This window comes from Podarcis melisellensis, assembly GCF_964234715.1.
Source record: "Podarcis melisellensis genome assembly, chromosome: Z".
Classification (NCBI taxonomy): Eukaryota; Metazoa; Chordata; class Lepidosauria; order Squamata; family Lacertidae; genus Podarcis; species Podarcis melisellensis.
In genome coordinates, this window is record NC_138547.1 from 44,858,511 (window position 1) to 44,871,114 (window position 12,604).

General features: G+C 45.7%; 1 protein-coding gene across 9 annotated transcripts in view; it reads left to right on the forward strand.

Annotated features, from left to right (window-relative positions):
• ATP11C (ATPase phospholipid transporting 11C (ATP11C blood group)) overlaps positions 1–12,604 on the forward strand; it is a 103,531-nt gene extending 90,927 nt beyond the window's left edge. For 4 of the 9 annotated variants that reach the window (XM_081897221.1, XM_081897225.1, XM_081897220.1 and 1 more), the window contains exon 29: positions 9,022–12,604. In XM_081897221.1, coding sequence (XP_081753347.1) covers positions 9,022–9,162 — 141 coding nt within the window. In that variant the 3' untranslated portion in view covers positions 9,163–12,604. Of the gene's footprint in view, positions 1–33; positions 123–3,716; positions 3,922–9,021 lie in introns of those variants that run through there. The other 5 variants (XM_081897226.1, XM_081897222.1, XR_014164699.1 and 2 more) reach the window with 4 other exon arrangements.

Below are 12,604 nucleotides of genomic sequence, written 5' to 3' on the forward strand. Positions count from 1 at the left end.
TCCCCTTTTTTCTTTTGTGCCCTTCTGAACCAGGTAACGAGGCGCCTTCCTTCCTCGGGAACATCTACTATCTTCGTGCTCTCTCAAACTTCCAGCAATCACAGCTTCTCTGAATGAATAAGGTGATCTTTCTTCTCTAATAATTGGAAGCCCTTGAGCCACTTAGCTGCTTTCCTTTCTCTCTACACATATAAGCTCCTTGATAATGTGTGTGTGTGTCTTGCCTATTCCTTTTGAAGATGCATCTCCTTGCATTTCTGCTTTTCACTGTGCATTGCTTCCTCCTGTCGTTCCATCTCTCCCCTTCCCCAAAGGCATCCCAATCTCCCCCCCTCCCCAATAGCCCAGCTGTCTTTGTTCCTGACAAGGCTCTGAAGCTGACTGCTTGGAGATTGCAGCTGCCAGGGTTGAGCAGCTGGTGTGGTTGAACCATCCATGGAAGAGCCAGTGGTGGTGTAATGGTTAGGGTATTAGACTTGCATTCAAATCCCCACTCCCGCCAGGAATCTCCCTGGATGACCTTGGGCCAGTAACCAGTATCATCAGCTTCATCATCATTATCAATTTATTTCCACCCCAACGGGACTCAAGGCACTTTACACATAAAGTCACCACCTGTCAGCCTAGCAGTTGCTGACAATAGTAGTGACAATGTCAAGTTTGCAGGTTCGATCCCTGCGTGTGCCAGCTGCATATTCCTGCATTGCATGAAGTTGGACTAGATACCTCAAGTTCCCTTCCAACTCCACATTTCTACGATTTTACATTGCAGGGTTGGTGGGTTGAGGATAGCATGGAGATAACAGAGCCAAGTGCGTCACCTTGAGCTCCTTGGAGGAAATACAAAAACTAAAGCAAATACCACAGATAGGACCATCACCCCTGCCTGTCTAGTATTTTCTCCTTCTCCCTGCCTCCATGCTCCCTCTTTGGTGGCGTCAGCTCACCCAGGTCAGCTGCCAGGCAGTTCTTTCAATGGGATGCAGTGGTGGAGCTCCAGGGAGGAAGATAATGTAAAGGTACCATTTCAGACTGAAGGTGGGGAGACACTTTTTTTAAAAAGAAACGCATTAATTTGTTGTTGGCATGGATCTGTCTCGAGAGACAGTGGGGTGCACCTCCGGGGTGTGTGTGTGTGTGTGAAATCAAACCACTGAAGAAGCACAGCGTCTGCCTTTAACTCATAACTGCTGCCTCCCATGTTGTTTCTGCTGCACTAGCATCACCAGAGTGACCTCTGGGCAGTGTACATGGAGGCCCTGGGCTGCCCAAGCAACAAGCCCCACCTCCCTTAGCCTCCCTGATGTGGTCCAGGAAAAAGCAGAGAAAGACATTTGGCACCAGCTTGGCTGCAGAAGTTGCCAGAAGGAGGTGTACAAGGTGCCATCCAACCACCTTAGGGCCTCCAATCTGGATTACTGTAGGGTTTACTCCTTAGCCTTTTCTTCTCCCAGAGTTATCCCACAAGGCAGCAGAGGTTTAGGATCAAGAGTTTTCCTTCCCAGATTGATGAGTTAGTCCCCATCTCACTGAGGGTTTGGAACCCATCAGCTGCCCTCACCTGGTTTTGCTGGCTGGTCGAAGCCATTCTCAGGGTGTGGACACTGTCACGTGCTGACAACTTCTAGGAACCCCTAATAATAATACATTATTATTTGTACCCTGCCCACCCCAGCCAGAGCCGGGCTCAGGGCAGCTAACATCATGAAACTAAGACAGTATACAAAGAACATAAAACAGGCAATCAGTTAATTAAAATACATCTTAAAATGAGTTCAGAGCAAATTAAAATCTGGACAGATGGCAGTCCAAGGGTAAAATTGAGCAGAGTGGGGATGAACTACCCTGGAAGCAGCATGACATGTTCCCCCACAAGAGGTACAGCCCCTCCCCTAACACCTCATTTACTTTAGTGTTATTAGCCTAATTCCTAGACTGCCCTTCATCTGATAAATGCAGGGCAGGATTGCGCAGTATTCAAAATCCTAACAAAAATAAATGTATATATGCTATTAAAATGCCACCCATAGCTCCATAACATAGTTCCATACAGGAAACCAGGCAGGAGGCCTTCTCGGTAGTGGCACCCACCCTGTGGAACACCCTCCTATCAAGTGTCTAGGAAGTAAGCAACTATCCTGACTTTCAGAAGACATCTGAAGGCAGCCCTGTTTAGGGAAGTTTTTAATGTTTGAAGTTTTATTCTGTTTTTAGTGTTCTGTTGGTAGCCACCCAAATGGGTGGGGTATAAATAATAAAATTATTGTTATTATTATTACTCAGTTTTGTGAAAGGCTAGTCAGGAAGCTGCAAGATAATGGAAAATTCAGCCGCTAAGCTACTTACTGGGGCAGCCTATCACTCTTAAATGAATTAACACGGATTGTAGATAAGCTACTGGGCCAGGTGTTGGTACTGACCTATAATGTCTTAATTTGTTTTTGCACCACTTCAGGTATCATTGCTGTTCATCAGGTGTGGGGGGACCTTCAGCCCATGGGCTAGTCTTGGGTCACCAGGCCTCCCCATTTGGCCGATGAGGCAGATTCCCCCTAAACCACACTTGTGTCAGATGTTGGGCTGGTAAAGACGCGGCTTCATAAAGCAGGAGAAAACTTCCTGCATGTCTGCTGATGCAGGGAGTTGAACCCTTTTCATTTCAGGTGAGCTAGTGAATGCCTGCTGGGAACTGGCTGGCTCAGCCAAGCCCTGCACAAAGCAGGGGTGAACTCCCTGCCCATCAGGTAACACACAGGGAGTTCAAACCTGCTTGAGCAACATCTCCCCCACCCCTTTGACAGTTGGGTGTCCCACCCACCTGACAAAGTTACCAAGTCAGGGTGTGGAAGATGAATACCTGGCCTCCTGGGCAACAACAACAAAAAAACTCTCCACCATTACAATTACTTGGTGGGGCCTGCCTTGTCATGCTGAAGGCTATGGGAATATAGCCAGCAGTCGCTAGAGGGAGGGCCTTTTCTGTGGTGGCCCCTGTGCAGTGGAACAGCCTTTTCCCTAAGCTTAGGCTAGTGCTTGCATTAATGATGCTTAGGCACCTTTTCAAAATACACTTAAGACAGGAACAAAGTGCAGTATATAGACATGAACCTTTTTGTTGAGCTGGAACGGGCAGCTGCAAGACTGCAGCAATAAAACTTCCAGCACATTTACAAAGCTGGTTTCAAATTGGATTGCAGGGGGTTGAACTAGATGGCTGTCAGGGTCCCTTCCAACTCCATGATTCTATAGGTGGCTGGTGGCCTATACATTTTACAAGGCCTGGCCAGTCCAGAGGCTTCATACCTCTAGGTGACAATGGGGGCCAGTGTTGCACCCTGCCATTCCCTCCTATCCATGAAGGGCCCCGTGAGGCTAGTACACAGAGAATCCTGGTTAATTTACTAGGCAGGTCCTTAGGAAGATGGAACTCAGAATCAGTGAGGCCTCTCAGGTGGGGGATAGCAGGCAGTCGTTGAAGGCATGTAAGCACTCTGAATGGAGCAGAAAGCGAATAGGGTGGGGCTTGCTTTCTCTGTTTGCTGCGTGGGGTGGAATTGTGAAAACGAACCACATGCTTCTCAGTTGAGATCTGGGAAGGAGATTTTCCTCCTCTTCACAAACTGGTCTGCTTTTCTCACAGTAAGTTGTGTGCTGTCTCTCCACTCCCACCCCACCCCACCACCCCATCCTTTTAACGTTTCTCATTTCCTTTTTAGCTTCCAGAGCTCAGTTCCGTTGCCTTGTTAACCTCGCTTTGCCCAGATCATCTGTTGCATTTTCACGTGCTTTATACTCTGTTTGCCTCACCCTTTGCAGAAAAGAGGGCGCCCTAGGATTGCAGCCAGTTCAGTGCCGACCAGACCATCAGTCAGACCTCTCCTTTTAAGAACCTTCTCAGACGAATCTAATGTATTGTGACAGGTATCCTGTTCTCGAGAATTAGGGCCTGGGAAGGCATGGATTAACCAAGTGATCCCTGAAATCAATTAAAATGTGATTCTTGTAATCTCAACCACCGGGGCTGGCAACCCTCCTTGCCAAACATCGCCAGGTACAATGCCTGCCATACGGGTTTCGGGTGCCATTTGGGAGTTTTGGATTTTCTTCTTCTTTTTTAGTGGAGATGTTTTTATTAAAAGCAAGATAACCAGAAGCAGGAGGGAGGGGTGTTCCCCTCTTCTCTTTGTAACCTAATATCTAGCACAGGCCAGAGCATTGAAAGCTTTTCGTTCAGTAAAAGCTTTGTGGCCATCTTGTTTGAGGTTTAGAAGGTGTTTGGAGATGCATGGATCTTTTTTCTGCAAAAAGGCCCAGAAGCCAGAGGAGCTTGGTTTGCTTCTCGACTCCTGCACACTTCTGGGTCTTCGTTGCCCTTTTCCACAGGTCCCTCAACCTGTGGCTACTTCTCTGTTTCCTGGAGCCATGAAAGCCAGGGGAGCTGCCAGATACCCCCAACCCTGGCCATAAAAACTATGAGACATCCCCAGTTCCCTGAAACCTTTGTTGTCAAAACTGAAGTACGCAGATATAACAACATGAGAAGCCCCCATACAATAAAAGGGGGAGGGGAAAATCCTCATCTCTCATGAGAATAAGGTGCAGAAGTTAGCCTAATATACCCTGACATAATTCCTGGAGACTGCACACCTGAGTCCGTTTCTGATACAAATGCTATAAAGCAGCGGTTGGCAAGATTTACCTTGCCTGAGCTGGTTCACTCCAGCAGAGATCCCTCCATGGGCCAGATTGTGCACGCTTGTGATTTCCATTGTCTGTGCAGATACAGTTTCTGGCGCAGTGTGTGGGAACTCTCCAAGCAGACGGCTCGGTCAGAGGCAGCTCGTGGGCTGGTTAAACAACCCCCATGGACTGCTTGTGGCCCATGGGCCTTAGGTTGCTTACCCCTGCTGCAAAGGCATGCTGTATTTCTGCATAATCATTTTCCATTTGCTGTCCGTTCAGTGCCTTTTTAGCATTTAGTCAACTTTTCCATGAGAGCCATTGTCCAAGCAGGCAGCTGCAAATTATCCTAACCCTTCCAGTTTTTTGTACAATCAGCAGATGAGCTGCAGCCAGTGGAAGTGGGATCTGTTCTATATGCAGAAGGTCCTTCTGTTTGTCCTCCCCCCCCTTAAAAATGTGAATAAGCCCAACTCATTTTGCCTTCATTCATTCTGCCTTGACTATGTCAACATCCTGAGCCACAAGATTGTAGTTACTGTGTTTAGGATATCCGTGGCCTTTGTACGTTAATCCTTTTAGAAAGAACCTTGGTATGGTGATAGTTATTCAGCAGCTGGTTATACAGGAAGGCTGCTTTTTGAGGATAGTTAGCTCCGTGTTTGCCCAAGCCTTGGAGACCTTTGGGATTGGGGGATGTGTGGCTTCTATTCCAGTTGGGTTCACTCGCACAGGTTTTATGGCAAACACCACTTCTATTGCTTTTTCTGTTACATTAAGTGCACTTAATGTGCCAGTGTGCAAAGTGGTGTGTAGAGCCTTGTGTGTCTCAACAGATACAGAGTCTGATATTTCTGGGCTTGCAAGGAACACAGGTATCTAGCTTATATTGAGTCGGACCATTGGTCCATCTAACTCAGTAGTGTTTACACTGACAGGCAGTGGCTCTCCAGGATTGGGTTCTCTCCCAGCCCCACCTGGAGATGATGGGGATTGAACTCGGGCCCTTCTGCACACAAGGCAAATCCTGTACCACTAAGCTAAGGTGGAGCAGATTGTCAGAACCCATTTGGAGCCCCATAGCCATCACAAGTTTCACAGAAGGAGAGGTGAATCCCAGCTCATTCCCCAAAGAAGTAATTGCCCCAGCCCTAGCATAAGCTTCTTTTGGAGTTAATCAAACCTGCAGTTGGTACAGTCCTCCAAAAACCACAGAGACTTGAGTGCCTCTGTGGATTTCAGTGGGGCCCAAGAGGTTTTTGGAGAATTGTGCTCAGTTTTAAGCATCGATGAATCCATGTTGGTTTCTTGGTGACTCTAGAAGTGAAAATTTCAATTGGAAGGAAAGAACAACTGGCTTCCATTGACTCCCCAAGTATTCTGGCATTGCACTTGTGAGGTGTTTAAATGATTTGATGGTATTTAACTGCTAGCTGCATGCTGCTCCTATCTGAATAAGACTTGCAAAATCTCTGTATTTTGACATCACCTGTCTTTGATTGCCTGTTGATATAACATGAGTCCATCTGTCTGTGGATTCTGTGTCTGTTGTGTATTCTTCACACACTGTACGCAACTCCTTCCTAAATGTTTTTGATTCTCAATAGTGTGTTAATTGCCACATGTAACAAGAGGGAAGAATGCCAAACCAATCACCATCCTACTTCCATTTAAAATATCGCCCTGTAGATGCATATGGTCCATTTCATGCCCATAATAGTCATCTCTGTTTTCAAGTTTTTCCTCTGTTACATAATATGGGGACATGAAACATCAAGTCATTGTTTGTTTGTTTTAAAATGTATTTATTATAAAACGCTAAAATCTGCCTTCCAAATGGATAACAAATCAAGAACAGCTAAACACAACTATAAGAATGTCCATAGATAATTAAGAACAATAATAAACAATGGACTTCATTCTGTTTGTTAATGCAAGGATTATTGCATTTGCAGACAGGTGAGTTTTAATGTTGTACAACAGAGGAATCAAACACAAACGTTGCATTGGTGGGAAATGGTTCAGCAAGGTTGCCAGCCCCCTGCTTATGTATTCCCTTCTGCCAAATGACATCCAACAGCAGAACTAGTATACTGCTCTACATTGGCCTAGTGAACCTCAGTTGGTTGTGCTTGCCTTAGGCCACCATTACTACAAGAGAGTGGAGCAATGAACATGAAGCCATCTTTTGTGCCGTACTCTAGTTTCTACACCCAACCCTCTCTATCCATCCAGGCAAGCAAGGAGGTGTTATGGGAGTTCAGGACACATTCCAGCCAGGCAGAAACACCTGAGGAAGGTGCAAAGTCAGAAATAAGCGACAGTGACTGAGGAGAGTCCCAAGAATGCTCCGTCCCTGTTACAATTTCTGAAATTCCCATCTGTCCCATCAGTTAAATATAAAGTATGGGGAAAGAGAGAGGCCGATACCAGAGTTCAGTCATTGCAGGCCAACTGGGAGAATCTCCTTGTGTGTGGATGGTGCTGTTTCGGCCAAGTAAGAATTGGTACCTGGGAACATGGGTTTCCTATTAGTTTATGGGAAGGCGTGGGGGGGGGGTACTTTGGCCTTCCAGATGTTGCTGAACTCTACAACTCCCATCAGCCCAAGCAAGCATGGCCAGTGGCCAAGGAAGATAGGAATTGTTCCTCAGCAATGGAAGGGTGCAGTGTTCCCCACCTCTAGAGTATTGTTGTTGTTGTTGTTGTTGTTGTTGTTGTTGTTAGTTGAATTAATATACCGCCCCATACCCAGGGTCTCAGAGCAGTTCACAAAGTAAAATCAAGATATGAAACCCCAAAATACATGGAGGACACCCTGTCATTCTACAGTGTAACTTCGGTGACTTGCACTGAACAATAAAATGACATACCATCATTTGTTGATAAGAATCAGTCTCATAAAAGTTAAATAGCTCTGCCATGGCCTCTTAAAACAAATAAACACAAAAGAAACCAGTGAGGCAGATTTGCACAGTGACATCTTCCTTAAAATAAACTCTATCTTTATTATTTATTTATTTATTTTTAATTTATTTATTGAATATACAGTATACACACACACACACACACACACACACACACACACACACACAGTACAGCCTTATACCAGCAGGTCTCAGGGCATCTTCACAGAATAAAATCAAAATATAAAAAACACAAAATGCATAATCAAAATAAAAACAACAACAACAACCCAATAACCCCCCCAAAACCCCCACATTTTAAATGGGCCTAGGATGTCAATCAAATCAACCAAAAGGCCTGGTTAAAAAGGAATGTTTTTGCCTGGCGCCTAAAGGTGTATAATGAAAGCACCAGGCGAACTTCCCTGGGGATAGCATTCCACAGAAGGGGAGGCACTGCAGAGAAGGCCCTGTTCTCGTGTTGCCACCCTCCAGACCTCTCAAAGAGGAGGCACATGAAGAACTACAGTCTGTAGAACTCTAAAGCTTGCATTTACATCTACGCAGCTTTGTTAAGTGGGCAGTGTGGAAAGCTGCCGTGGTTAGCAGAAAGGTGAGGTGAGATTTCATACTTGGAAGAAAACAAGAGAGCAAACCTTCCCTTCAACGCTAGGTGGCACCCAAGCTCTTTATTTTCTGGCAGCCTCAAGCGTTCCCTCCTCACTTGCCCCTCAGCTTGGCGAATGAAAGAATCCTGTCCCCATATCTCATGAAGGGGGGGGATGTGGCTGCTCACAGAGGCACCAAACGTCCTGTGATAATCACAGCAAAGCAGAGGAGCATGCGAAGTGTGTGTTTTAGCACTGTGCGGAGGTCCTTCCGTAAACGGAGTTGCACAATTAACCCATTTGAATGCACATAATGCTCTGCTATCCCCACTAGCCACACCCCCAGCGTACGTCTAAAGTACTAGGATGCCACTTTGAAGAGCAATGGCTTTCCCCAAAGAACTGTGGGAACTGTAGTTCACCAAGGGAGTAGAGGTTTGCTGGGAGACCCCTGTTTACCCTCACAGGGCTGCAATTTGCAGAGTGCCCTGGGATTGATTGATAAAACACATGGGGATGTGTAGCTCTGGGAGTGGGGGGGGGGAAGCACCCTTAACAAACTATAGCTCCCAGAATTCTAATCATAGCGTTTATCTGCTTAATTATGAATTTGGTTTGGCATTTTCCCTCCCTAACCCCTTTCCAAATCATGTAGCTCTTTAACTCCTTGCAAATTCTAAGCCTTGGTTTCTGACATGGTGCCACTCTGCTATATCTGTTTCTTTCCCTTCCTGGTCCATGTTGACAACAACAACTTAAGCTGAATTTCTCTCTCTTTCTTCCCATCCCCTGCCCTCCGTCTCTCCCCCCCCTTTCTTCTTTTACAGCCTAACCCCGTGGAGCTGCCAATGCTGTTGTCCTACAAACCGCGGGGGAACAGCTACACCGTTGAAGGAAAGCCAGGGAGCTCCGTGACTAATTTTGCAGAACGTTGCCATCTCAGGATACTTCAGATGCAAAGATTTTAACCCCAGCACACAGTTCTAAACGAACAGCACTCTCGGAGTCAAAAATGAACGCTTGGAAGCAAATCAGGCCCACCAGAAAAAGAAGAAAAATACAAATATTTTGGTTAGGCTTTTTGGCTTTCTTTTTTTTAAGAGGACCTTTGGTTTGCATTGTGATTTTTTTAAAAAAAAAATCAACATAAAGGGGGGTGCCATCCTTTTCATCTGTTCCTCCCTCTTCCTAATGCAAGTTTTGAGAAAGCAACCCTGCTGTTTTGATGACAAAAATTGTGTGAGATTTTTGCCCACTGCGATGGATGATCTGTCCTCTGTTCAGCCATCTTCACCCTTGTCCAAGGAAGAAGAAGAGCTGTGTATGGCTCTGCCCCCCCCTTCCAACCAAAGATATAGCACAAGAGGTATGTTACAGTTCCCCCAAAATAGCACTAGGAATTTTTGGTAGGTAACCATTATGTTGCTAAGCCATAAACGATGTTTGTTGGCGGAATCTTAATTTCCCCCATCGCCACCCCAGTTTCTCTAATAAGAAAGTTGTGCCATACCCTTTTAAAGGAAAAATGTGGACATTTAGAGAAAACACACACACACACCATTTTTTTCTCCCATCCTATCCGACCCATCAGGAGTACCTGAAAAACAAAACAACTGAAGCACCCATTCTCCCAGCATCTACGTCTATCTCAAAACCTGAGGTTAATTCCCACCTTTTTGAAATGTGTCCTTTGTCCAGGCTCTCTCTTCTCCCACCAAACAGGTATCTCACAGCCAAAGTGAACATGCACCTATTCCCCCCACTCACCCAAACTCTAGATTGGTGTCCTTTGGCTGTGTGAAAATGTGGGACCTGCGTTTTCTGACCTGCTTTGACTTCTGCTGTGATGGGCTTGCACACCTGCCTTTTGGATGCAGGTTGCCACATTGCCTAGAATGTATGACTTCTTCACAAGCTCAAGTCAGTGTCCCAAGCACCGTCGAAGGATGCAAGCCATGGGTTCTTTGCTGTGCTAACCTTGTCCTCCTCTTCCGTATTCTGTTGAGCGGGTGGCAGGTCCAACCCATGAGACATCAGCCCTCCCTTCCCCCTTTTTTTGAAAGGGTGTGGGATGCAAAACCTAAAACAGCCTGTACTGTTATCCCTTCGGTTCTGTGAAGGGAGGCAGGAGACGCATCACCTTCAATCTCCAAAGTGTGGCACATCTTAATGGCCAATTCCAACAATAGGTTTCAAAGACGCCCCTGCAGAATCCTTTCAGTGTGGACACCTGGCGCTATTTTGCATGTGCAATGCCAAGCATGCCTTCAGCTGCACGTGTCCGGTGGGTGCATGCGTTTGCCGCCATGTAGTGTCTGATGCGGCTTGTTTGGGCACATGCAGTGGACACAGAGCACCACGGGTTCCCCCTCCCTCTCCTTTACCGTGAGTGTTGCCCACAATCTCAGCACTTCCTGCAACGGTGGAAGAGGCCCAAAGAAAACTGGTTTGGAATTTACGATTCAAGTTAAAAGAGTGTAAGCTTCGGTTCACACATTGCTTCTATGCAAGGCAAAGGATATTCACCAGCAGCAAGCAATTCCACATAGTAGGGCATATGTATGGTCCAGTTAAAACGTTTTTTTAGCAGATCTGAGCCTGTGATGATGTGGCATGTGGTGACTGGGGCTGCTCCTAAAACTCCCCAGCATTTAATCAAAGTTCAGTCTTCCTTTGCTCATTCTTTCCACATTGCCACCTCTTTTCAAAAGAAAACACGGGGCCAGTAAATCAGAACTTCTCACTTCCGCTGTGCCTACAAAGGACATATTGGAGAATTGCTAGATCTTAGTGGTGAGGCTGGCAATGACCCACATCTCTCGGGAAAGAAACCAGTGGTGTGGCTCTTGCCACTCTTGGAATAACAGTTCTTAATTTGATCCATGTCTCCCCTGCAGTGTCCAGATAGGTCCAAAAGGCAGCTTGAATGGCAGCCTGAGTGCCAAACCATTTGGGAGGGATGTTTATATGCATATTTCAATCAGTGCTTTTGTGACTTCTTCAGTGCTAGTGCTGAAATGTTCAGCTATAATGTTCTCTGTATCAGGGAAGGAGAACCTTGAGGTCCTCCAGATGTTACTGGACCATAGCTGCCATCAGCCCCAGCCCACATGACTAGTGATAAGGGATTATGGGAGTTGTGGTCCACAACACCTGGGGGATGGCAGGCTCCCTACAGGCAGCCTTTTGCCTAGTGGTTGTGATTAGGATTCACTCTGCACCTCCCATTTATTCGAGGAGTGTGGTGTAGTCCAAGGAGTGTGGTGGTTTTATTGTGGTTTTGTTGTTGGTTTTTTTGGGGGTGTGTGTGCTTTTTATTCAAAGTGAGTCAGGAGAAGCCTCAAGCTTATCACCCATCCATCCACCCTCCCTACCCCCAAGTAACATTAATTTGGTAAGTTTACCAAAGTATGGTTTCTGCATTTTGTTGCTTTCGAAAATAACAAGCCACCTCATTTCAGCTCCACTGAAGGGCCCAGTCCACCCGAAAGTAACCTGAACCTAGCAGTTCATTGAGATTTATGCAGAGGCTTGGAGGAAGAAAAGAGGAAAGATGGCTTCTTTGAAATCCCATTTGTAAAATGATGGGTTTCGTCTGGCCTACAACACAGAAAAGATGGGGGTGGGTGCTTAAAAATGGACTGTGCCACTTTAGATAGGAGATGGGGGATCTCCCAGTTTGCATCCCTGTCCATTGTGTCCTCCAGTGGGATGGTGGTCAGACTTGCTTCACATGGAAAACTGGATTTTAGAGAGAAATGGCCTAAACGGCTCCCTGATGTGCTCCTTTTCACGGGAAACTCATTCTAACATGGTATAGTTCTGCTGCAGTTTTCCCAGGTGATCTGCTCTCTGCATAGACCGGGCCTTAATCAATACTAACCTTCTCTGCACTTCATTCTGTATTTTCCAGCAACTAAGTGTGGCTGGTGGCTTCTCTCCCTCTTCCCAAGGCAATATAATTGTTGCTGAAAATTTGCATATGGCCAGTGACACGGAATAAGCAAACAAAAAATTAAATTCAGCTTTGCACCTGTGCCACACCAGTCCAAAGAGACTTGTGTCAATATCTTGAAACTTGCCTGACTTAATCTGAAGCAGAACTTCTGGGAAATACATTTGTTCATTTGTTTTTGTAAATATGGGGTGGGGGGGAGGGTGTAAAATTATATATACAGATTTTAAGATGCATTTTTCAGCTTCTTGCGAAAACCCAGCAGGACTGCATTCTTAATTTTTATCACTTCAACTGCAATTTTATACGTTCATGTTGCTTTATATAATGACAATGGAATGTGAATGTTAACTTTTATGAATGCAACTCGCTCCTTTTTTCCCCCTTATGAAAACAAACCTTTTTGTTTTGTTTTGTTTTGAAATACTCAATAAACTTTGGTATGTTCTGATTGA